Source organism: Bombus vancouverensis, chromosome 18 (assembly GCF_051014615.1).
Source record: "Bombus vancouverensis nearcticus chromosome 18, iyBomVanc1_principal, whole genome shotgun sequence".
NCBI classification, from domain to species: domain Eukaryota; kingdom Metazoa; phylum Arthropoda; class Insecta; order Hymenoptera; family Apidae; genus Bombus; species Bombus vancouverensis.
This window is the reverse complement of record NC_134928.1, coordinates 2,596,061-2,623,392: the sequence shown is the minus strand read 5'-3', so window position 1 is coordinate 2,623,392 and position 27,332 is coordinate 2,596,061. Positions and strand designations below refer to the sequence as shown.

General features: G+C 49.3%; 1 protein-coding gene across 2 annotated transcripts in view; it reads right to left on the bottom strand.

Moving 5' to 3' along the window:
• Positions 1-27,332, bottom strand: part of Ubx (ultrabithorax) — a 137,999-nt gene that overhangs the window by 20,552 nt on the left and 90,115 nt on the right. For both annotated transcript variants that reach the window (XM_033342767.2, XM_033342768.2), the window contains one exon: positions 3,433-3,841. In XM_033342767.2, the coding sequence (XP_033198658.1) occupies positions 3,525-3,841 (317 nt within the window). In that variant the 3' untranslated portion in view covers positions 3,433-3,524. The remainder of the gene's footprint in view (positions 1-3,432; positions 3,842-27,332) is intronic.

The following is a 27,332-nucleotide window of genomic DNA, read 5'->3' as shown; positions in this document are numbered from 1 at the left end:
GGAGCACAGCAACGATAAAGAAGAAGTCGGATAATGATCGCCGGGATAAAAGAAACGTCGCTGAATAACCGATCGTTTCTGCTTCTAATCGATCAATGAATTTGTTATATAGATAGATATAGCTATGTACACTTTGGCCGCGTGGTAGGTAGATATTTATTTATTAACTTTAGACTTAGGCTATTTCAAAATTTAAAACAACATGTACATTTAATTGTCAACTTTATTTTGTTATAATTACAAGGTCCATTTACATCCTATCACACAGGCTGTCCCGTAACTTACGATAATTTTTATATGCTTGAATTTGTCAGAAAGATTCTAAAATTTTCTCCAAAGTGTTCGAAATTTGATCGTAAAGAAAAAGGATTCAGAGAAAGAGGGAGAGAGAGAGAGAGAGAGAGAGAGAAAAAAAGACAGGAGTTGTTTTCGATATGTCGCCGCGTTAAATCTTTCTCGAGTCTGCATTCCACGGAGACTTTGATGCGGGATACGACCAGCAATGCATGCATCATGCATGCACTATGCTTGTGGCTATTTGCAAGGCTAAAATACTATTTTAAGGCTGGCTAACAACACGGCGAACCGATTTCAGGCAGTTGGGAAGCGAAATTCAAGTTTCACGAAAACGCGCAGCTCAACGACAACCGAACCAACCAACCAGTCCATCGATTAAACATCGCACACACTGGATCGGTATCGTGAAATCTGCACGCTCGGCCACAGTCTACAATTACGACGCGGTTCGTGGAGTTAATTGGCGAATTCCTCCGCCGGCAGGATGTCGACAAAAGGTACTTTATAAAGTTTTCCGTTTATCCGGAAAACCAGAAGCGTAGGGATATGATTCGCAACCGGCTGCGAATTATCGCGCGAATTTCTCTTCTTTCGCGCCGTTTCATAATGAGATTCTGAATAAGGTTGCTAGAAAATTGTCCGTCATAACTGTTATTGCTCGAGTGAGTATCGCTGTTCGAATGAAAATATTCAGAGAATATTTGGGACATTATGTACTTTTCAGTTCCATCATCCATATTTTTATCAGCGACTGTTTTAACAAATACAGGGTGGTTGGTAACTGGTGGTACAAGGGGGTGATTCTAGGCGAAAAAAGAAGTCGAAAATATAGAATAAAAATTTTTCGTTCGAGGCTTTGTTTTCGAGAAAATCGACTTTGAATTGTCGCTCGGTACGCGTCCACTTTATCGCGTCTCGTTATAACGGATCTCACTGTAGATCGTTGTCGATAAAGTGCACGCGTACCCAGCGAAAATTCAAAGTGGATTTTCTCGAAAACAAAGCTCCAAATGGATAATTTTTATTCTATATTTTCGACTTCTTTTTTCGCCTAGAATCATCCCCTTTCCGCTTGTACCACCAGTTACCAACCACCCTGTATAATTTTCTGTATTGTTCGAATTAAAACACTCGGAGAATATTTCGCAAGTTTCATACTTTCCACCGAGTTCCATCATCCGTGCGAGTCTTATCAGCGACTGCCTTGACAAATGCAATTTTTCACATGGCATTTTTCTCAGGCCGTGGAAAAATACGTAAGGCTCAACGTCAAAGGAAGACACGTAACAAGGACCGATGTGTAATGGCGCAAACCACCCCCTTATACGTGCTGCGAGGCGAAAGGAATCTGTACGAGAAACCAGTTGACTGAAGCAACGATCAAGTTGCGAGGGAAGACGAGAACGATTAATTTCGTAGTAACAACAGAGAGGAAGCTGAGTGTGACAAACAGGAGAGCAAAGGGGAAAGGGAACGAACGTAATAACAAGTGAAAACGAAGGCGGCATGTCGGCTGGTCGACACAAAGCGTCCACCACGGCCAACATTTCCCGGGAATCCTTTTTTTTTCCATCCAAACATGGAAAGAGTCATAAAAGCCGGGTAGAGAACCCGGCGAAGCAGCGCAGGCTTTCGTGAAAGCAGAGAAAAAGCGGGGACCTTTTTTTACAACCGATATTGGCTTCGGCCAAGCAATTCGAAGGGTCGTTCGTTTTCTGGGAACGAATGGCCGCCCCCTGGACTAAAGTACAAATTATACCGGAGGATGCTGCGAGGCAGATAGCTAGCGTTTCAACGACAGAAGTTGCCATCTCTTTTGGCGGATCAGTTTCCTGTTTTTTCCTTTACCTGGCCAAAAACTTTCTACTTTCTTTTTCCAGTCACCCTCTTGCGACCATACGATTTCACTTTTTTTTTCTCCCGTTCTATTTTTACATCCTTCTATGGCTAAAGAGAGAAATTGGCCAAACTTTCGAATATATCGGCCACTGAATTTTCCTTAACATCGACGAATAATCCGAACAACGGTGGAACGAAGGAACCGCGTGGAATCGAGAAAATTGCAGCCGTTTCATTATCGTCCAGCCACCCAGTTATCCGCGCGGAATTTAGAAGAATATGAAAATCACGATGGGGCAACATTTCACGCGAGCCAGTTGCTGCGGCAACAACAACAACCCCTTGAGATGCAGAAGCCCGCGAGACGGCAGAGTTAAATGCACGCAAACAGAATAACTTAGGAAATTATGAAGGCACGCTCGCAGGTGGTTTATCCTCATTAAGTGTACCGGATAAACTTAATTTTAAAGGCACGGGAGCTGGCTAAAAGCCCCCACCCCCGACACCATTTGTAACGCTCTCCAGCCGACATTTTCTTCGGGATCCCGTAACTTTCGCCGATGATATATGAAGCTTAATGCGCGCTAGAGGTCTCGCGAAACCGTTGTTCAACGCCGTCGGCAAATCCATTACCATCGAGTCGACTCACCCCTGGCGAATTCGCTCGACGCAAGGGTTAAGCTACTGCTACTTGGAAGATTTATCAGAACCTGGGGCTTGCTACGAGAAACCTAAGCTTTCTATGATTGCAGGTAATTTGTTTTTCAAAGGGTGAAACTCGCTTTTCGAAAGGGACCGTTGCAGACATCTTTTTCAATAAGAATTTCCCAACTGCTGGCGAGTTGACTCCTCGCCAAGATTCCACAGCGACCTTCTTAAAAGCGAAAAGATCTTAAAATCGAGATTCTGTCTGACGATCCGTGTAATTCTATATTTTCCACGACATTTCGCGAATTCGCGAACAAAGCGCCAGCTTTTCTCTACCGGTGACTTTGCCATCCGAAACGCGCGCTAATTCGTCGTAATCGCGTCGCGATCTGAAACAGTCCGCGAAAGCGTAGAACACGGGCAGCCCGATCGCCGCGCACGGGAGGTGTTCTCGATCAGGTCAGAAATTGGCCGTTTAAGAGGCGAAAGGGGGGCGACCGATGGAAGCGCGAACGCGAACAAGCGAGAACGGTGAAAGAAGATGAGAGAAGAGAAAAAACGATAAAAAGGAAAATAAAGGCAGAAGGGCAACGAAGGGAGAAGAGAAGAGAAAAATAAAAAAGGATCGGTATCGAAGAAGTCACTCACCTTTAATATAGCTGTGTACATTGCGGTGCTAGCAGAGGGTGGTGTGGATTGGTGGTGGGGTGGTCAGGGGGGCTCCGGTGCAGGGCGTACCCCTAGTTGGCCCCCTCCGGTCCCCCACCGGCCGCTTGCTGCTGATGCGCAGCCGCGGCCGCTGCTGCCGCTGCCTTCTGCGCCTGCGCCTGCTTCTCCTGTTCGTTCAGCTCCTTGATCGCCTGTATCTCCTTCTTCAGCTTCATCCGCCGATTCTGGAACCAGATCTTGATCTGCCGTTCCGTCAGGCAGAGCGAGTGTGCCATCTCGATCCGCCTCCGCCTGGTGAGGTAGTGGTTCGTGTGGAATTCCTTCTCCAGCTCGAGCGTCTGGTAGCGCGTGTAGGTCTGTCGGCCGCGCCTGCGCATTCCGTTCGCTCCTGCAACCAACAAAACCATAGCCGAACGTTCAAACGAGCTCTCCAGAGGCAAAGATCGCGTGTCTTTCCGTCCACTTCGTTTCGCCGCTCCATCGAAATAATACCTTCGCAGACGTCAGCAACGTTCGTCTACTTCTGCTCTCGCTCTTTTCAAGCCAACTACGAACGTTGCTGGCGTCGTTACAGATAGTAGAACGTTGTTTACGACCGGTTGAACGATCCGAAGCGAATGTCGCCGGTATAGAACGTTTGCAACACCGATCATGCGTATCCTTGTTAGACGATAGCCCTAACTGAAAGTAACGGCGATCTTCGACTGTTCTCACCTCAGTCTAATACGTTAGAGCGCGTTAAACCAGCCTATGGTTGAATCGAGTCAAGTGCCACGTTTTTCGCCTCGTTACAATTTCAAACGAACCAGCGGATCTTTTAATCCAACCTTCGGTCCCTGAGAATACCAGCACTCGGGACGCCGGAGACGTTGAACGAGTTTGCAAGATGCTGGGAAAATCCCGGCAACGTTCTCGATAACGCCGGGACACCGGGATAACTTCTAAGCGGCAGTTTAAAAAGAACGAGTAGGAGACAAAAAGAGGGGAAAAGGGGCGCGTAAACGGTTTCAGATAGAGCGTGGCGAAGTCACAGCAAGCCACTGAGAGAAAGTAGGAGAGCGTACGACAGCGGGATAGGTAGACTGTCGAACAGCCGCTTGGGTACAGTACCTAGGCGGAATAAACCCGTCTGTGGGGGCTGAAGCTCACCTTATCGGCCGTTACTGCCTCGTAAAAACCCTGCCGTTTCACCTCTGCCAGCAGCGAGGTGCGAAGCAACCCCGTAAGCAGCCGGTCCGCCTTTTGCTCGCAGTTCGCATACGCTTTATATCGAAGTACATAAAGGACTTGCCTCGACGACTCCCTTTCGCCATCCCCCGGAGCTGTTGCGAGTCTGCCGACTCGTTCAATTAATCTCGGTTAAACGCTACTCGCCGTATCGCTCGGTTATTACGCGATAAACCGCGAAATTAATTTCACTCGAAGGGTTTAATTGTAATGAATAATTAATCCGGGTGCCACGGCTAGTCCCCGGAAGATAGGTGACGTGGCGATAGCGAGTCCCGTGGTGAAATTAATAACGCCGCCAATTGGTCGAGTCGCGAGGATACGCGAAGAAACTTCATCCGGTAATTCGTCCACTCTCTGAGCGTAATTTTTCGCCGATTAAACCGCACAGGCAGGCTTGCGGATGGCTTCCGGCGGATGAAACAAATTTCGAAGCTCGCGACGAAATTCGAATCAGATTCGCGCGCAAAACGGCTCGTCCTTCGATAGGATATCGGCCGGTCACCGGTTGTGTGCGCACTTTTCCGAACGAACGAACAATTGGAAGCGAGGCGGGCAATAAACGCGTCATATTTACAATCGTATCTGTGCCGATCTATTATCTACGAGCCATGCGCGCGCGAGGGCCACGTCGAACAGCCGCCACCGCGCACTGGAACATTTCCAGTTGGCCATTATACAATATCGCGCGCAGACGAGCAACAACACGCCGCGCCAGAGTTCATATCGGCATCATGTATATTATCGCGACGTAATCAAGTGTTTCGGCGTGCACCCCTGGCCGCGCCACTCGCAGCGGCGCAACATCCCCATGATTTTCATTTCAGCTTGTCAAGCAGGGCTCGCGGAGGGCCACGGAGTTACGGCGAACCGTTTATAAGGGTTATTTGTCACGCGGACCCCGCGCCTCTTCCAGTCTGTTGCCAGTGTCTGCTTTCCACCCCCGAGGAACATCGCTACCTACGACGTGCCGGTGTTATATCGTCCCCTTGGCTCGCGCTCTTCCTCCGCAGAAGCAGGAGGGGCTCTCAGTCGATAGACTGGTTCGAACTTATAAATAAAAGCAGGGCCTCGACCAATTAAGCCAGCCTCGTACGTCTCCGCAAAGTAGAAAATGTGACAAGCTCTACCGCCTTCTCTTTTACCGCGCGTTTCTCCTTCTCAGCCCTCGCGCCTCCCTGCCTCGCCGAGGCTTTTTTAATTTTCTATCGATCGCTTTCCCTGTAAAACTCTTTCTCCCCTCGGTATCTTCCGCTCGCCTCTTCCCGCTCGATTCTGTTTCCTTCGACGCATCGCGAATCGAGTTAAACCTTCTTCCTCGAAACGTCCGGCGATTCGTTGTGTCCCGAAGGATAGGCGGGCACATGGTAGAAAGGAATAAAGATACATACATAGCGAATGCTCGAACGTTCTCGTCTGATTTTCGGTGGCCGCCGTGATCGTGTCTCGCACGACTCGTCTCTTCCCTCGAACTCGGTCAGCCATCGTACACTTTCTCGCCCCAACTTACGCACGCCCCGTGGGATGTCGTAGGCGAAACGAAATTGGGGAGAAGAAATTCCAAGGCTGCCACGCTCTCGGAAAAGTAAGAAGAGGCGTGCGTGGCTGTTTAACCAAGGGGATGGATAAATTTTATGCTGAGACCGTGAAACGTGTTTCATCCGGGAAAGTCTCGCTGGATGCCGGCCGGGGTCAGAGGGGTAGCCTGTATTTGGAGAGGAGGAACGATCCCGGGAAGAGTAGCACGCTTACAGCGAGTGAAAATATTTCCATCGTAACTCACGCTTTTCTAGAAGAAAAAAACGTTTCCATGTATATGGTTGGAAGTTCCCTTTCCCCGGCGAGAGCCTTTACCCGAAAGCCTTCGCAACGTTCGAGAAAAATGGAAGCCTGGAGCGGTTGTTTCGCGTGGAAAACGATTGATTCCTCCGATCACCCTAAGTAAAAACGACGGAGAGAAAATTCGAACGAGCACGGAGAATCTCGTGAAACTAATCTCGAGGTATCCTCACGGCTCGTTTAGAGCCGCCAGCAATGGGGTTAGGGATTGCCTGGATTGGAAGCAAGTTTCGACATGGCCAAGCATAAACAGGGAGACGGAAAGGGAGAGACTTTGGATGTTGCCAACTCCAATAAGAACAAGCAATACGTTGATTGCTACCCGGAATACGCCGGTATAACTCTGGACCCATGGCAAAACAACGAGCTGCCAAGCGCCACCCTTCGTTTCCCTCTCGCGAACATCGCGTACGCGAAAAGCGGATCATACGCGGGGCCGATCAAATCAAAGTAAGTGAATTGGCTGGCAGCATGAAGGATTTCCGCGAAATTCCCCATGCTCGGCAGAAATTTCTCCCATAGGCTCGCCAGCCACCCTTCTGCCCAGCCATCTTCTTCTTACCGACCAATCTGACGAACCAACATCGATCCAAGCTCTCGCTGCTTTTTGCTGCCTACGTTCCACTACCACAACGACGCAGGCGAATTTAAACGCGACAATTTCCCCGCGCGTAAATCACCAGCGACGAACGCTGATGCAATACCAATTACGCTTCGTCCCTCTATATCAGCCAGCGACTTTTGTCCGCGACCCGTAAGGTCGGTCTAGACTGCTAAGTCCGGGTCGTTTCACGAGTTCGCGTAACTTGGAAACATCAGGCGCGGCGTTCTACTATCCAGGAATTCTTGTCGGCCAAGCGGAGGGCAAGTTGGCCGCATAAATCGCGAACGTAATTAGAGGACCTTTCGCTGTCCGGTTGTTGGGAACACGAGACGCGGGAAGGTCAGTTAGCTTGGTTCGGAGAAACGGGCACGTTGCGTTGGTGTCGTAAGTCGTCGCGCTTCCGGTGTGTCCGCGTCCCTCCCGAAACACGAACGTTCACGGCCGCAACGAACTCTGTTTGCGAGGCACGAGAGTCCCGCAGACACTCTGTATGAGAAACGCGTAGCTACGCAGCAAGATCGTAGCTCAACGTGGGGTACACCCTCCTCCAGAGGCTTGCCAAGGTAGGTAATCCTCTCGGGGGCGTGAGTTACTGCCTAGCGTCCCTCGCGCTGTACTCTCTTCTGTCCCACCTTCTTCTTCTTCGCCCCATCGGCCTTCCATGCGGCCCTTTTCCTTCCGCTCGCCCCGCTTCGTCGTAGCTCGTACCGCCTCGCTCTCTCTCTCTCTCTCGTCACGCCGACCTTTCCTCTCCCGTTTCTCGTCTCGCCCATTGCTATTCTTGCAGCTCTCTTTCGCCCTCGGCTAGGGGCTGCTGAGAAAATGCCGGGAGAAAGTGGCAGGACCGCCGGTGGTGCGCGCAAAGAAGGGAGGAAGAGCGACGCTGGTGGCAAGCAGAGCGTACGCTGCTCGCTGTGCCACAGCTGGAGAGCATTAGTCAACTGTAATTAATAAGTTATGTAGAAGACAGGCTAACGAACAGCACCGCGACGCGGAGCTGTTGTTGTCTCTGTTTCCAGCCGGCAGAAAGAGCGCCGGAGATCGCTTTTCACTATGCCGCGACGACGGAAGCCTCTGGGATCGTAAATACGCGCCTGGTAAACCCTTGTAACGTGAATAAACTGGGGGTGCCGGCTCGGAAATAAGCGACACCCGCAACGTGTACGACTCTCTACGTGCTCGTACCACGCTTTTTCCTACCGATCATCGACGCTCTCCTCCGAGATTTATATCTCTTTCGCCTCGGATAGGTATTCTCTTTATTCCACAGGCCATTACGTAGGAAGAAAATAAGATAAAATAGATTCGGCCTGACAAGCGCGATATATCTCTCCCTCCCTCGTCTTTTCTTCTATTCGCTTGCGTAATAAACGTCGCTCGTAATCTTCGAATTAAACAGATGCTTGTTCACGCGATGACGAAAAGCCGATCAGCCATCGAAGGGTCAGAGAACTCGTCCAGTTTACGGTTCGACGGGCAATGTCTCTCTGTTGCCAGGTTCAACGAGACTCGGAAGCGAGCAGTCGTCAGCGAAGATCGGCGGATCTGTCGGATATCGAGAACGGGGCATGCAACCACGCTCGTCCCGAGCAAGAGGCTCCCACGGCTGAAAGGGGATCGTTATTCCGCGTGGTTCTCGGTGTACGTTCTAGCCTATCGAGGTAAACTCGTCGTTACCGCGGCGCAATCGCGATCGGTCGAAACGGTGCAGCAGGATACGGAAAAGAAGGAGGAGGAGGAGGGTGGGAGGCAAGGTGGCCGGGAGAAGTTACGCGACGCGGACAAGAATGTCGCCGGCAGCCAGCAGGATATACCATAAGAAGAACGAATGGAGCATTCGAGAATAAGATATCGGCTTTACGTGCAGCCACTTTTGAATAAGCGTGGTGCCGCGCCGCGGGCAAGGTGGCGACTTTGCTCCCACGCGCCAACTGCCAGGACGAAGGAGCCCATCCGGAGTCCTGCGATTCTCCTCTAGTCGTTCGTACGATATTTACTTGTCCCCGTGGTTACCTGCTAGTGTAACTCGGTGCCTGGTATCTGTGCCGACATCGATGTGGTAATTCGTTGAAAAACGATGGGCGTGAACGCGTACATCGCGTTCGAGATGGTTCGGACGAGAAACCGAGAGCAAGCAGAACGGTTTCACGTGAACGACGCGGGTCGTTGCAACGAGCTGGAAATTACGTTGCCTCGGTAATCTTTGTAATTTTGTAGCGATGCACTCGCCCTCCGCGATGTTCGGTCTTCGCTCGAGAATGCGGTTCGTCTTTTTGCTCGTTCGAACGGAGAACGTTGAGCGAAGTATAATGCCGTAAGAACGATTAGCCGGGCCGCAATTAGTAGTCCGACTGGATACGCCGGCTGGTACGTTGACGAAATCGCGCGAAGGTCGCCCGTAACTCACGTCCTCGTTCATCAATCAGTAGTCAAGACTAACTATTCCGTGCTATGGTATTGGCGCGGCAGAGGGGCGGCTCATTTAAATGTACAGCATTATTTGCTGCGTCGCGTTGAATGATATCTCGCAGAGGTCGAGGCACGCGAGAACCAAACGACCGACTGCGCCTCGAACTTGGCGTTTCAACAAGAAACACACAAGACCACGGAAAACAGACAAGAAAGACACAGGACCGTCGAAAATAACGTTCAGCGGTTGTAGGCTACTTTTATCGAACCTGATAACGCCACCTTCCTTGCCTCGTCGGTTTGACCGAAACCATGTAACTTTCAACGAGGCATCTTGGGAAAAAGCTGAATAGACTGCAGGCTAGTCGTTGTACGCGTTCCATCATCTATCTGTGATGCTAACCCTTTAGATTGAAGCATTAGATTCAACTAGAATCAACATAATGTAACCTAATGTAACGTAATGTAACATAATGTAACTCTAAACCAAGCTATTGTGTACCACGCCAAATGAAGTTGCTTCCAATGAAATGAAATGTAAGCTTCTAAATAATTTCTCGCTTTTGCTGGGGAACTTATTGGGAAAAATTGACAAACGCATATACGCGTCCTTAGTCCATGCCGGACGCTTACAGAAAACGCATATATGCGCGCATAGCACTGTAAGGGTTAAATCTATTCGCTAGCCTTTGTTCTTAATAGAAGATCGTGACATAAAATCACGAAGACAGGATCGCGTGAGTATCTCGTGGAAATTTAATTAACGCGTACACGCGAATCGAATGGGCGCTCGTAGCGGACGTGTCCTGTCTCGCGAGAGTAGCCTATCCGGTGCGAGAGGACAACGTCTACCGGGTAGTGGCAGAGGCTACAGAGACAAGGTGACTCTTCTACGAGCCAGCTGCTACTCGCGGTAACTGTAATAATTATGCAAAGACCGAATGCAACGGTGCATCGCGGGCGAGCGAACAGGCGGACCAGCGAACGAAGGAGCCAAAGGGAAGAAGAAGGAGGACGTTCCAAGGAACGGAGCGTAAAAGGAAGAACGCGAGTCAAGATGGTGGAGGAGATGGCATGCAAAAGAGGCTTCGTAGGTAAGCGAACTGAGCCGGTTGTAAGGCGACACCTCGTGGCTCCATATATCTTTCTCTTTCTTTCTCCCCTGATCTCTGTTCCCCGAGCAGTCGATGCCACCACGGTCTCTCCTTCTTCCTTCTTGTTGTTCTCTTCCGTCCAACATTTCCACCTCTCCCCTCTCTCTGACTCACTTTCGGCCAACATCGGTCTCTTTTTCGCGATAAACCGATAACGTTTCTCTACAGATTTCCCTTCGACTCGACGATCTCGGAGACGACTGGTTTCTAAGAAGAATGCAATTTCCATTTTCCAGATGATCTCCGGTGATCTTCCGAAACACGCTCGCCAAGCGTCACAGAAACAACGTACACGATCGATTCCAGGGGCTACGCAAACTTGGAATTTTAGATACACAGCGTCCTGTAGAACAGTCTCTGGCTGTTGTATTCTTCCACCATTCGTATCCATAAAATCTATCCGCGGTTCTCTCGGTTTTTACGAAACAAATTTCCAATTACTTACACCCCGAAAATACTCGAGAAACATAGATCGTGTGGAAAGCATGAAAAACAGAGTTACGTGAACGGCAATTCTGCAAACGTTGCCACCGAAGAAGCTGGGAAAAGTACACCCTTTCAGAGGGGTCGTCCCATCCGACGAAAGATCTCCCTCCGCGTTTATCCAATTGATAGGAAAAACTAGGCTGTTATTCGTCAGACGTACAGCTCGTAATCCGTAGGGTCGATGCAAATGGGCCGGGGTATAAATGGCCGTGGAAAAAGAAGAAAGAAGCTCGGCGAAGACGAACTGAAAGACGAAAAAAGACTCGGTGGACTCGGGTCGGCGAGGAAGATGGTGGTAGAGTTTGATACAGGTGGGTAACCCCGCGACACCCTCTAACGAAACGGATCGTCTGTCTTACTTACATCGGCTCGCATCTATAAACTCACGCGGTTGGTACACGCATACGAAGGCCAGCACGCGTGTATATCCCTGGTTGGACGCGCAAGGGGGACGCGGTTACCAGCGGGCAACCGACCCACCAACCACCCATATATCTGCGTCCTAAAAGGAATTCCAGAATATATTTTACATATGCTTTATTGCCGCCTTATTTCCAACTCTATGGGCACAGACCTCGAGCACAGACGGACCAACACACGGAGAAAGAGAAAGAGAGACGGAGAGGCGGCGGTGCACGCGCACGCTTTCTGCCTCACAAAGAACCATTCGACTTGCCACACCGCGACCGTTTTTCTGCGCGTTTTCGCGCATCTTTGGAATCTGCCTCGTTAGCCGATCCGCTCGAACGCGAATAGAACAAATTTGACGCGAGAATTTCTGGCTAAGATTTCTCGGGATAAGGATGACGAACGAGAGGATAGTTCGAAAGGAGCTGTTTTCGCAGCCGCTTCAAACGAGGTCGTTTTGCTTGCTTGTTATCCTAATCGTTCGTTGTCTGAATTTTAACGCAACACGACGTAACAAAAGACTGCGATCTGATTCCATGTATTGCATCGTTATGCACGTTCTTATGAATTATGCGAATGGCGAAGATGAAGAACCGTCAGGAAACAATGGAGCGTCCGAGGGCAAAGAAAATCGGCCGGAGTGTAAGTCAGCGAGGCGCAAACCCCTAGCACGAGATAATTTCCAGAAGGGTTGGAACCGTATCGATGGGTCGTCGGACAGGCCACGAGGAGCAGCTACCGGCTAGTTGCACGGTAGCGCGTCGTAGACTTATAATAGGGTCGGATAAATGTATAATGCATGCTCCTGCACGACTGCATTCCGCAGTAATGACTTAACTTGTACCAGTTAACAAGTACCGGACTAGATGATTCGATAATTCGCGAGTGGTCGACGTGGATGGTCGTTCGTTTCGTCAAGCTCGTGGCTCGCAACGGTGAATCGTCGAATGTAAATCGCCTATTTCCGCCCCCATCGATTACATCGTCGCACGACATCGTCGCATCTCAGCGTCGTCTTTTTCGCGTTCACCACGATCTCCGGTTAACCAGGGTCGCTCGGTTAACCGAAGGAGCAGCGAACTTCACCGATCCTCGGCGCATGTCGTCAAAGTTTGCCCGGCTGGCCGCCATCCAGACGCGATGGATTTCCCATTATTTCCGAGATTCGGTGAGCCGCTTGTGGCTTGTTCCGTGCTAATAATAAACAGAGACGAAAAGATGCAGATGAGAAGATCTCGATGGACCGGTTACGTTCCCTCGCTTAGCTCGGACGAATCTCGTTTCTCTAGGCCCGGTGAGAAGAGAAAGGCGAACAGCAGGACAGAATTGGATTATTGGATAATTCGCAAGGAAACGCGGATTACGAAACTGGCTGTACGCGGAATGAACGGAGGCAGGCTACGGGGCAGGGCGGCGTAGAGAGCGCTGGGACCCTGAGCGTGCTTCTTCGGCTACTCCAAGTTCGACGGGCCCCGACGGGGGGCCCCCCACCAGCAAGTGTAGCACGGAAACACGGTGGGGAGAGCCGGTTTCCACGACCAAGACGCCATCACGCTTAACGGCAAGAAACTATGATTACCGAGGCCCTCGAATGCCCGGTGCCGGCTCTCCCAACGAGGAGTTGCGCACGCTCTTTCCCCTCGAAAAATCAGTCTCCGCGACTTGCAGCCGTTCAATTACCGCACGGTCCACCCCGTTAACCGGCCGAGGCAGAAATTTTGGGACCCGCGAGCTGCAAATTCTACCTCACGCTACGTATTCCGGGTAATAGTGGGAATAAGGGGTGGAGCGAAACGATGGCGCGGCGTGGAGCTGAGCGAGTCCGACGCTGGGTGCATAAAAAATGCAGGCAAAAATCAGCCGACCGGCGAGAGGATGATGGCCGGAGCCGAAAGACCTGCGGGCCGCTTGAATAAATTAAACAGTAACTTTTGATTCGTTTCACTCGGAACGGCCAGGCAATTGCACGTTCCGAGAGGACGCCGGGGACGATGCACCGGCGGTGGTAGCGCGCTTTTGACGCGTCACGTTGGCCCACCTTGACGAGCGTGCACCCATAAAAGATCACGCGAACCCTTCCACCTCGAGCTTCTTGTACGTCTCACGGAGAACCGTGCAACTGCCATTAATAACCGAGAATGGACGAGGAGGTGGTGACGGGGGTGGCGGAAAAAAGGAAGTAGAACTGCATTATTCATTGGACGCGGTAGTAGTTGTGGATTCTCGCGAGTAGCGAGACTAGGCTAAGGGGCGTGATCATTCGGTCGCATGAAAATAATAATGAACTCGCATAAATCATGGAAAGTTGGAGGGAACTAGTTGCATCGTTCTCTCTCTTTCTACGGAGCGCACCGTTCGCGATATCCGGGCACCGCGTGCCGCCACGATGCGCTAGCCGGCTGCCAAAACTGCTCCTGGACCGGCAACTTTTCTGGCGTGCTGGAAAATGCGGGGGAATCCGGTGTGCGCCGCGACCGATTAGTCTGCGGTTCGTCGGTGCCGCGTTTCCGCAGCCTCGTTTTTCCCCATTTTCGCCAAGCCAGCCACGGCGCCAAACCACCGAACAGCAGAGAGAAGACGACGGTGGCTTCGAGACAGCCGTACGATTGCTCTTTTTTCGGCAGATAGAACACGTTCGGCCGAGGCTTTTCGGGGATCTGGTGGCGTCCGAACGGGTTCAGCGCAGCAGCCACGATCGTAGAATGGAAGTAGGTAACCTTTGGGATTTTCGACGTGATATATCGCGGCAAGGCGATCTACGATCTACCGGTGGACCGATATAGACGCGCTGGTTGCCGCGGAATGTTCTATGCAAATCGGGAATCAGGAAGCAAAAGGAAGCCTTATGAAAATGAAACTTTTAACCTGGCCAGGTGTAACCCGTGAAAATAGTCGAAATACCACCACCGCCCTTATCCACCTTCTCCCATTCGTTCTTTATATCTCTTGATCCGCGCGGTAGCTTTCCAGCGGATCCAACGTCTTCGCGTTCCTATTGTCCTCTTTATCCCAACGAATTAAGTTCGCCTGACCAAAAAAAAAGTCTACCTTTCACGGTCGCCGATACGTTTCAAGCAGAGAATATCGCGACAGGGTAAAACTCGTTCGCGCGATTCCTCGACACAGCAGATGGACACGGAAAGAGGGATCGGCGAGTCGGATGGTTACGCAGTTACAGGTTGGCCAGACTCGCGGTTAAGATGAACGAGGCGGTGCGCAACGAGATCTTATCCGGACGCAGCAGCGGCCACTGAATCATCCGCTTTGAATAGGGCTTCGCTACACTCCCTATATTATACCTATAGGTACTAACCTTCTACCTATGGCCGCGCGCGCTCGCGTTTACGATGTAGCGTCTCCGAAGCGAGAGAAACGAAGGGAGATGGGAACGGGAAAGCCAGGGCAGGCGACAGAGATCGAGCCATAGCCCGTACAAATGCGTTATACGGCAGAAACCTTGGTGCGCACTAAATTACCGCGCACGACACTGTGACACCGCGTTGCCGCGGCTTGTAGCCCCAGCCACCTTGCAACTCACAAGTCGCCCTCTACCTGCCCATGACTTACAAGTCGGCGATAACGTTGCCTACCACAGTCTTAATCAGCATAAATCATAGCGACAATGCGCCACTGACCGCCTTTGAATCCGCTACCATCTGCAGGGAAACGCCAGTGCGATGCTCCGTGTCCGCCGCCACGAGAGATCGTTTATAATTGCAAGCGAGAAATTGCTGGCAATATCGATGAACGAGCGAAAGTGCACGTTTCGTCGATGGTAGTTTTCAGCGAAACAGCGAACGATCGAACATTGTTTTCCTTCGTACGCCGCCTTTGGCATCGTGCAACTCCCGTCTTCCCAACGTTCTACGTTTACTCGCCGACTATTTAAGTTTCTAACTCAAACGCGCGTTGCCATGGATATGAAGAGCGAGGCGAGGCGAGGCGTCGTAAATTAGGCGCGTTACGCGCAACACCGGAGATGCTTAACTTTGTAAGATCTCGGCGCAACAGGGCAAATGGAAGAGGGGTTCGGTAGCGGGATTCAGGCCGCAGCTAGAAACCTTCCGAGAAGTAAATCGAAAATCAGTAGACGTACTTTCAAGTTGCATGAAATACTTGGCGTACCGCGGCACGTGATCTTAAGTGTCATGTAATCGTAAAATCGCCGCAGACGCTCGTGCTCCGGAGAAATGCGACGGGATTAGCACGCGCAGGCCAAACTTATGGTCGCGTCGTACATCTGCAGCAGCGAGATCGCTGGCGCGCCAGCTGCTTCGCTTTTTCCAGCGATTTGAAACCTGGCCGACGCGCGTCCGAGGATACGCAGAAGCGCGAGGTCGCATCGTCCGTCTTAACAGCAGCGCCGGTACGGTGAAATCCAAACGGTGCAAATAGCCGTGCCCCTTACTCTCGTTACTCGGTTCACGTGGACGCCAATACGGGAATGCTGTTTTCTAACTAAATTCAAAATTCCAGCCTTTCGTCGAAGCGGCGTTCTTCCGCCTTGCCGTCTCCACGCGCGTCTCTACGCTCCATGCAATCTTCAAGGAAGAAGCGATTACTTGGCGAAGAGCGATCTTCTTGGACGGTGATCGAACGAAGCACGGCCATCGAACAGGGTAATTTTCCTCCCTTCTGATCGATCTTTCGAGGGAGAAAAATACGAGGTTACGCGATACCGCGTGGAGAAGGAGGAAGACGGAAGAATCGTTGCGCGTAGTCGCGTTGGTCGTTAAAACGGCGCGTTTGAATCGACGAAAGGATTTCATTGGACGAACGCGCGTTTCACGAATTACAGGATACGCCGGTATCGTTAATGTCGCGCCATTACTCATAAGAACGTCTTGCGCCGGAGATTAGATCGAAAGCCGCGCGAGCACCGAGCAAAGGCAGCGTCTAGAAAATCATTAATATTGATCAGGCAGATGATTGATAACTTCATTAACACGTTACACGCGCCCATTCAATTAACTGCTCGTAACCGTTCGCTCGGTGAATGCGCGCGCGCCAAGTAATTTACGATTCAAGAGAGCTCCTCGCGTTTTTTTCACGCTCCAGTCAATTAGCGATAACCTTTCCCGTGGACGCGGCCGATTTCCAACGGACAGACTTCTTTCTCTCTGCCCCTTTTCCCTGTCCGTCAACCGTGTACGAGACGGTGATTTACGCCGGCGCTAATTAATCGCGCGAGCATTCTGCCGCGAATTATTATTTTTCCGCATGGACGTTGGCAAGAAGCGGGACCGCGAGCTCGCAACATCGGGGGATCGTTTGCATTTTTGCCCAGGAAACATCGTAAATCCGATGCCTCGACTTAACAACGTCGGAACGGCGAGAGCCGACTACACTATCGCGGAATATTTTTCTTCTGCTTCTTTTCCCCTCTTCCCTGTCGCACTCGCGCGCGCCCTATCATGCCTTGTCTCCTTTCTTTTTCTCCCTGTGTTGCTCGCTTCTCGTCCCTCTCCCTCTGCCTCTTTCTCGTCACGAAAAAATTCTAGCATCTATTCTCCGCTCACGTAGAACGTGACGAGAGGAGAGGAGAGGAGGCCCCGGCGAACCGCCTCGCCTCGTCGCGTCCACCGTCGCCAGCAGCGTTTCGCCGCTTCGGCCCGAGACAAGAAGAGATCCGTAGCCGTAATTGTAAACATTGGATTAATGCAAATGCGCGCTTAAAAGCTTAATTGCTTTGATAAAGTATGGCGGTGCATTAAATTCAAATGCATGTAAATTAATTCAAATTTATGAGAAATAGGTGGACGCGGAGCACTTACAGGAAAAGAGGGAAAATAAAAATTAGTCCCCGCGGGGCCGGCCCCCGCGACCAGACTCTTTTTTCATTCTATCCCTCACCTCCTACCCTCTCCCACCTCCATCCCTCACTCTCTCTCTCTCTCTCCTCTCTCTTGCTCTTCTACCGTGCCACTCCTCCCCCAGGAGCCCCACCATTCCCTCTTTTTCACGAACGCGCCATGTTGCCAGCCAGATTGGCCTTTATGTGCAGGTTTCGCCAATAAATTCCGCCTTCGGTTCTCTTCCGATACACGTCGAATTTTAACGCAGCGGATCGTTGCCACGCTGATTAACGATGTCGAAATGAACCGCGTGCCAGCGCTCTCGGGAAACGCGGTCCTCCGACTACCGCGCAGCCTCTCGTGCTCGTTGGCAACGGCACACGGTCGGAAGAAAACGCAGGATCGCGGCTACGGTACGAAAAAAAGGAAGGAAGACGCCAGCTCCAGCGAACGACAGAGGCAACGACCGGTTCGCGCCTAAATTCGAAGCAAGCGAGTGGTATCGGAGCGTGGATCGAACGCGCCAAGCGTTATGAATTTTAAAAGAAAGAGGAATACGTACTAATTCGCCACGATTCTTGCACGCGCGCGTCTCTTAACGCGTCGCGAGTTCGTCGACTCGGTTCTCTGGAAACGAGAAACACAGCAGCGAGACGTCCGTTTCAACGCGTGGATATTCGCAGCGGAATAGACGTCGTCCGCCTGTAACTACGCGCCTCGATGTGCTGGCTGTATTTCAAACGCGTAAACGCAGCCAGCGTCCCTAAACGAGCTCCTACTTATTGCAACGTGATAGAAGCTGGGTTGGGAGCGTACGCACCACGTAACGCACTGGACGAGCGGAAAAACGAGCACGAGAAGTGCATTTTAACGCGATCAAACTTATCGACCGGTGTGCGCGGCGCGCAGGGAGCAGGGAGAATGGAATATCGCGCTGGTGGAAGAGAAAGCCCCGGAAAAGCCAGTGACAATAGGAAAATCTTTGGCGCGCAGCGCCACTTCAGCCCGCTGATAGATGCGCGCGTTCCATAACGGCGATAATGGTTGCTGGCCCATCAATTTCGCCCGGGCTTGATTAGATAGGCGCGTTTTATTACGGCAAAAACTCAACTCTCGCCCCGTCGAAAACCAACCGCCGCGACATCGTCCCCGCGCGCTACCCTCTCGTGTGGCCCATACATCTACACGTGGGGAATACACGCGCGCACACGAACGCGCTACTCCCAGCGAGCAGCGCCGGTGACGCCACGGCGACTTTATCGTAAATAAAATGGAATCGCGAAATACGAGAGCGAGGTGATATTTGCCGGTGCACGAGCAAAAGCAAATACTCTCTCTCACCGCGGGGGTCGTATAAACCAACCGGAAGTATTGTTCTGTCCGTGAAGCCGGCCCGATCGACGGTCAAGTGTCGGACGATGGTCGGTGTACGTTGCGTTGCAGCAGAGTTGAAAACTCGTTTGGAAATATCGTGCAGTCTGTGGTCGTGGAAAGGCGACCTCGCGAGAAAGACACCGCAAATCAATTGTCGATAAAAGCAGAATAAACAGATATAAATCGGCGGATATCGGAGATGGGCGTCGAACGAGAATCTATATTTTTCGGCAGTGCCGCCTGGCTGACAACTATTCCGGCGAATATAATACGCGATAAATAAATTGGAGCGCGTCCGCGAGAAAATGGGACGGGAACGAAGTGTACGGATGACACGGTGGAAAAAACAGGCGCGGACATTTGCATTTTTCGTCGCGCGATTGACGGAACGTCGTTACACGGCTGACTACGTTTTTCTTCACGGACATTCGTCGTAGTACGTCATAGTCGCCTCCATAAATTGCTTGCCTTTTTTTTTTTTTTTTTAGCGGATATTTCGCCTATTCACGATTCCGTGGATACACGCGAGCGCGAACATTCTTCGAAATAATTTCCAGAGAAATTGCAGCGAATTAGTGGAAATGAAATTTTCATATCGGTCGAATTTTTATAAACTTTCTCGAGGAAAGAGTGAAGTATGCGTTGTAAAATTCCTTTTAACGACATCCTATCGGCTCACGAATATTTTTACATATTTACATTCACTGGCATGTAAGAAAATATGAAATTTCCACTTAAAAACGCCACTGACCAACGAGACGCTAGACACGAAGGTACCGTTCAAGGTTTATCGCCGCATCGGCGGATCGTCGATCGTTCCCATAAACGAGATACGTCCGCGTTTCATCGAGCTGACGCCGATTATCGATGCGCGCTCGGTTAATAACCGTGTTCGATTTTATTAACGTACAACTAAGATCGGCTTAATTTGCGCTGCCGTTCCAGCGTCAATAACATCGCCGGTATCTTAATGCATTAAGATTACGCGTGAAAGGCGGTGCTGGTACCGTAGGATAAGACGCGAGAGTAAACGCACAGATGCACGTGCCAATCGCCATCGCGCTCGCGCGTAATTTGTAAAACCGAACGGTTTTATCCGCTCGAAGACGAATCGATTCGGAAGCCGACACGCGAACGTTAAAGATTTATCTCCGTTGGAAGCGCCACAAGGAGATGCCGATCATAAAACTACCCCCTTTTTCATCTCGAATATCGTGTTTATTATCAGGCGAGAGCATTCATTCCTATTTGTATTATACAGGGTGGTTGGTAACTGGTGGTACAAGCGGAAAGGGGGTGATTCTAGGCGAAAAAAGAAGTCGAAAACGTAGAATAAAAATTTTTCGTTCGAGGCTTTGTTTTCGAGAAAATCCACTTTGAATTTTAGGTCGGTACGCGCGCATTTTATCGCGTCTCGTTAGAACGGATCTCACTGTAAATCGTTGTCTCGATCGACGTTATGTTGATAACAAAACGAACTACCGGAATTATTAGAAGATGTAGAAGTTTAATTTTTCAACAAGACGGTGCACCGTCACATTTTGAATAAAGTGCAGGCGTACCGAGCGAAAATTCAAAGTCGATTTTCTCGAGAACGAAGCCTCGAACGAAAAATTTTTATTCTATATTTTCGACTTCTTTTTTCGCCTAGAATCGTCCCCTTCCCGCTTGTATCACCCGTTACCAACCACCCTGTATTTTACTTATCGTTGTAATTATCATATCACTGTATTTTTCGAACGATTCGACCAAGTAACTTTCGCAACGGCGATACATCGAGTTAGGAGAAGTTTACGTTCGTTAAAGTTCGCCATCGCTGAAGTTTGCCGGCGTTTACGATCGTAAAGCAAGAAAAATGTCGGGAGAAAAGACGGAGAGCGACCGAGTAACTTTGGCGGACGTTCGATCTAAAAAGTAGTTGCGCGTATCGCGCGTTTACGACTTATCTGCAATTTTGCTTCGCGGCGGCAACAGTTTCGACGATAATCGCAGGCACAGCGATATAGTAGGATCGCTCAAGGACGATCGCTACATTTATAGATTGATAATAGCAACATGCACGTGCTACTAGCGCATAAAGGTCGACGCGCAGGTAGTCATTAGGCCGCCCCACGCCCAATACATTAAGTCGTTATGAAGATATCTTTAGCCTTTTCTCACCGACAGTAGGGTCTCTAAACACGTTCGGGCTCACTGCAATAATAGCCGGTATAGCTACGTTATCTTCGGAGCAAACAAGGTGTTTTTGTTTTCAACCTTTCTTTTTCTTCCGTTCTCCTTTTCTTTCTTTTTTTCTTTTTTTTTTCTTTTTCTTGCTCCCTCTTCTCGCTCTTCTTTTCCCTTCGCGCTCGATCGATCGGTCGGTTCTCGTCGTGGCGGATCGTTATTATTATCGTTTAAACTTCATTACGTTCGATTGGATGCGGGGGGTATATCACTTTCGCGATGTTGTTGCAAAGTATACACCTTGGGCGAGGGAAAATTTCCGCGGAAAGGGGCAGGTCTGCGGGTAAACGGTTTCTATTCATAGAGCGTCGCTTTTTGCTCGTCTCTGCACACGTATCAACGTGTAGTACGCATAATCACGTACGGGCGTTCTTCAAAAAATCTCGGTAAACAGGATAATAATTTGGCGTACACGAACGCTAAGCGGCAGAGACGAAGGAAGCTAATAAATAAAAACTCGTTCAACGTTGATTCTCAACATTATTCTCCATTTTCCCAAGCCAGATCCACTGCTGCCGCCTCCTCCTCATCCCACCGTCGTTGCCTGCACCCTCCGTGGCGTCTCGGACGACCAGTTTTATATCAGCAACACTGTCGCAAAATGCCGGTAAGACGCGAGCGAACAGCCCCTTCTCATAGCAATTACTCCCATCCCATCGAGAAGAGTGCGACCCACACCATTCCGCCACACTGTTCGCCACCCCGTGTTCTTCCTCTCCCTTCGCCGCTCCTCTTCCTACCCCTTTGCTTCGCACACCGGCTCTCCTCGAATGGCCAAGTACTTACGCGTACTGCCTAACTAAAAGTCCTTCTCGCAAATTGCCAGTTATTACCGACGTTACGTTTATCGATGCAGCGGTTGCGTTTACGTCGGACCCGCCATTTCTCCCCCCTTCACCCTCCCGCGCCACCGCGTTCGCCGCCTCTCCTCCTTTCCGCCCGAGACGCGCTCTCCTTCTCGCTTGGCCGTCCCTCGCGGATTACCCCTGGCAGAACCTCTCTCCTGCCCTCCACCTTCCAGCTTTCGACATACCTTTCTGCCTGTTTTTACCAGAACCAGGCCCCCACCCCCAACCCCGAGCCTCGTCTTTGATTCGCCTGACGCGACTCCCCTCAGCCTGGCTCTCGCGAATCCATCAACGAACACGGGTAGCTATTAATTCCAGCTCCAGGATTCGGAGTCGAGGCTCGTTTCCTTCGAATTACGAGATCGCGACTTCCTGCGCACTTGTCCGCGCCCGCCTGATTGGATGCGTTTAACGCACACCAAATTAGGATTCGGAAGTCCTCGTAAGCAGAAAAACGTGATTACAGGGGGACCTTCGATCGGCTATAATCATCCAGACGAAGTTGAAGCGTGTTCGCGTTTCCAGCAACTTCCAAGCGGTTCGAATTTATCGTAATAATAATATAACGATGGAAGAGGAAACGTTTAAAATAAATATCCTTCGTGTAGCTTCTCGGGACGAGAACGCGGCACTTGCAGCGAACGGATGAAATTCGACGACGGCAGGCTATTGAATTTTTCTCATCGCCAAATACGAGCAATTTCTTCTGGAAAACGAGTCGAACATATACACCGTTCGCAAGTTGAGGAAACGGTGGGAAGGAAATGTTCGAGTCGGAGGAACGGTCGCGCACCGGCTTTATGCTTCAGCCGAGCATCGTGTCGCGAGAGGATGAAAACGCCATCCATAGCCGACCACTGCACGTTCCCGGTGTCTTATTTTCTTTTCCATTGCCGATGCAAAAAATATGATGGAAGCTGGTCGATGCTGCTACGGGTATGCCTCGACTATGCCGAGGAGACGATCCAGAGAATAGACGTTTAGCTGGCGCGCGGTGGAACACGACGAAACGAAGAGGACGAGGGCGGTGGACGAGGATGCGACGCAGACGGCGAATCGAGCAACTGGTGAGCAGGATAAAGAGGAAGAAGGATTAGCGAGGCACACAGGACGAGAACGCGGACGCGAACGTGAACGTGAACTTGAGGGTAGGGGAAGAGCAAGAAAGAGGGATGGAAGATTGTTGAAGGTAGAGGAACCAAAGGGGAAAGGTAGAGAAGGACAGAGGTGGCCAGAGGGAAGACAAAGGTAGAGAAGGAGGGGAAAGAGCGAGTAGAAGGGCCGGGGGAAGTGAAAGAGTGAAGCGTGTACGAAGAAGAAATGGGTGGAAGGCCAAGCGAGGGGATCAAGAGGGGGGATATCAAGAGCGGACCTCCCAAGTTGCGGTGAGATGGCGGATCATCATCGTCGCATCATCCGTGAGCCGAATATCTTCTCAGGGCTTCGTTATTAAGCATACGATATACTGCGTATGCGGCTCGTATTCGCGTCAAAAAATTACCGATCGGAGTATCGAAAATTCCTACTTGCGCACCGATCCACTTTTACATGCAATTTGCCGGCAGACCGTTCGTTTTGCACGTTTTTCGCCGGTCGGCCGAGACGGCAGATTGCTCGATTCCGAGACGAGAATCGCGTCGTTCGTATAATTAGTTGGTAAAAGGAAGCGGTTCGACGCGCCGATCCTGGCCAACGTTGCTCTTTATCCTTGCGACGACCGGTACAGGAATGCCTCTCGAACGTTCCATTTTTCTTCCATATCTTCTCTTCCTTTGCTTCGCTTCTATTCATAGAAGGCGAAGATCAACGAGCTTCTTTCAGTTGCTCTTAATCTCCTTGAACGAACGATCGGTAGGCTGCTTTTTCCACACAGAGAGATCGTTAGCAGTAAGATGTACGGCCTAACGATCATCGATGATCCCTCAGCCGCGAAACGATTCTATCGGGCGCAAGTCGGCCGATGCGAAAGCTGAGTGGCGGAGGAAAATACGTAGGAAAAACTAGGCAAGGCAAATAACGGATAAAATCGTTGAGAACGTTCCGTTTAATAAAGCAATTCTGTAATTGCCAGGCAAAGCTTCAAGAATGGCGCGCCTACGACGCATGATATTGGACCAACAGATATTAATTTCGGGGATGTACGAGACATTTAAAGACCGTGGGGATCCTGATCCCCAGGCGTGTAAGGGGAAGATAAGGCACCGTGTACCCGGCCTGTAATCAATGGCTGGCAAACGAAGTTATAACACAGATGACAAACAAACGTAGCTGCAGTTCGCTTCGGTCGCTGTACCCTTCGAAAGGTACTTCGTGCTTGCCGTAGTATTCCTTAGAAAAAGGTATTTCGATGCGATATTAAATCAGACTCTGTTACAATTAGCCCTTTCGTTGGTATTGCGAGAAGAAATGCACGATTTTCTTAACTGTTTTCTACTTTCAATTCATCCGTATATGGTTCGACCATAGTAATACGATATAATACTTTCAGAATGTAAAACAAGTGGAAAAGATCGACGATACGAACGACGTTAACACGTGTGCACGTGAAATAGATGTTTAAGAAACGCGCAAGAGAGTAACACATTGATATCGAATTGGAAAGTGAATTAGAAATAGCGCAAGTTAGCCACTTTTTAAGGTATAATTTGAATTACTATTTGCATTAACGTCGAATGCGTTTCTATCGCTTTAGAGGTACAAATTTACGAATTATAGAACGTAAAGACGAAGGATCTGACATCGATAACGAAATATAATTCTACGTCTAATTAATTACATCACCTCATATTAGTCTTTAAAAATCAATATCAATTCGTAGCTGTAACAATTGCGAAGTGTAAGATCATCGTAGTTCGATTTATCAGTAATTTTGCAATTAAGATACATACAGCGTAACAAGCCTTTAGAAATAAAACAAATAAACAAACGATAAAATAATACAATGGGTTGTAACAATTCAGCGTTTCGCTGGCAAAAATCTGAAATTTTACGAGCACGGAATTATGACACAGAGACGGCGAAAGGACGATACCTAATTGAATAAAGTCATACTTTTAAGCAAAAATTTTCAATTTTCCTTCTCATTTAACTCGCACATGGATAGAAGACGCAAAGGGAAACACCCAGCAGACCTCACGAAGGACACAACCTGACAAACAAAAAGATGGTATCCCACCCACATGATAATCTTTTTTTTATTTATTTATTAAAATTAACAATAAATTCTCGCATTGAGAATTTTCAGTAATTTTTTCTGGCGTGGCTAATTATTTACAACAAGTTAATACTTATTATAGATAAGTATAATTTACAAGCATTATAAATAAGTGAAAATTACTTAATTTATCAATCAAGTAGTCCAGTAATTATCTAACAGCTACACCACCAAATGTCCAAACTGGACAAATTGTGAATGTAAACAACTAAATAAAAAAAACAAATTTAACTCGCTCTATTTCCAACACAATATAAAGAGTTCTGTCACGCATACCAAGCAAACAGTTAATCATAAAATACTGTGACAAAGGTTTAAGACGATCATAAAAAAAGGGAAAAGAAGGGAACAAGATGCAGGTAGAAAAATGAAAGCGACAGGAAAAATGATCTTCGATTAAGAGAAACAAACTGAAATCTAGTTACACGGTCCTTCTCCAACATTCAGAGATACTTCAACGCTTCCAATCGACAACTCCAAGATCCCTAACAGATGCACCCTGGTGCATTACCAACGAAGCAATACATCGCGACCTCAAGGTACCCACAGTAAAAGAAGAAACAACAAAATGTAGTAATAGACAAATCAAAAGAGTTAACAAAACCCCCTAATTACTAAATTAATTAATACGTCGGGCCAGATCCGCAGGCTAAGGAAACGCCATTCGTTAGACCTAAGCGCCAGATTCAGCTAGAAATAAACTTCTTATAAAATAATCGGCCATGTCACTGCACAGAAACTTACTGGAAATTCTCAATGCGTGTAAATTAAAGAAGAAAAGAACATGGTCCTTGGATTCGTAAGCATCGTCTCGCACAGACATCTCTCGTTTGTCTCGACATAGACTCGTTGACTCGTGTTACGCAGAAGGGCCATGGCGCGTCATCGATAGACAGCAGAAAGAAAACGTAGCAGGAAAAACAGGGAGAAGAAAGATGCACGTGATATCTCGTAGGCTGCATATGGCGGGAGAACGCGCGTAGGGCTGTGCGACGATACTTTATACGCTTTTGGAGTAAATTGGCAAATTGTAAGCCAGTGGGGAAGTAATCAGGGGAATTGTCACGGATGTGGGAGGTTGTTACAGAGCCGCTGTACAAGAGTAACCTGATATTCGACCATTCGTTTCTCTGGCCGCGGCATTCGCCCTTTTTGTAACGGTAACATGCAGCTTCTAGGGGTGGGACCATTATGGACGTCCTGCCAGAGGTCCCCATGGAACCTGTTTTTCCAATGGAGTCGCCATCGACATCTGCCCTTCGTTTAGAGGAGGAAATCTCGCTTTCTCTGCGATGGACGTGCACATTTGGAAGACATAATCTCGTCGTTTTCCCAACGATCGTAATTCTCGCCGTGCTTCTTCCCGTACAATGAACTTTATTTGACTTTTGATTTACGAGATCGAGATGAAATGAACAGGCAACAATACGCGCGGCGCTGCTAACAAAAGTAGCTTGAATTGCGCAGCTAAATTTCGAACACGTTCTGAAATTTTTACGACCAGATAACTTTATGCAACTTTTATCGCGCGGTTTGTTTTGAAAATTCGTTGCTACAATTTCTTCGAGATTTCGACTGCGCGGAATTTTCATTACAAACGCACCACGCGCGAACGACCGTTGGATTAAAATACGGAGATGGTCGGACTGGCAGACGTTAATCTTCGCGGACGTTTATTTTTTCGCGGAAAGTTTCAGCGAAACGGAAACACAAACGTAAGAATCAGATTCGTTATGTACGTGATTCCGGTGTGTATAAAACCGGTACTATACCAATACCTGGTTCGTGCACCTTATGAATAAGCAATAGGCAGTTTCATTGTGGTCTCATCTTTTATTCTTAAATGTTATTCCTGTCGTGACCGACCATTCTATTCCCAAGTGTTATCCCAAAGTCGAATCGCGTTTGCCCTTCCGGCACATCGAGATACACTTGCCAGTCAATATTAATGTCTTTATTAGCGATCGTGCATCTCTCTTTCAACATCTTCGGATCTCGAGAGCGTGGCAGGAGGATACGGCCATGTCGTAGAATCGAGCAACGCGGACTAAGTGGAGAGGGAAAAGCCGAATGAAAAAACTTGGAATTGTTGGAATATTCGGCTTGGAAACCCTACTTTTATACTTCGACCAACTTCGCCCTCTTCGACTATCCTTTGCTGGCCCGTGTGTACGTACCACGTAACTTCCACGGGGCAATATCTCTCTTTAGCTGCAATAGTTGGGTAAGTTTTCAGACGCGCATAAAACGCAGCGTTTTCTATAAAAAGGAATCCACCGTGAGATACAGCAGCGT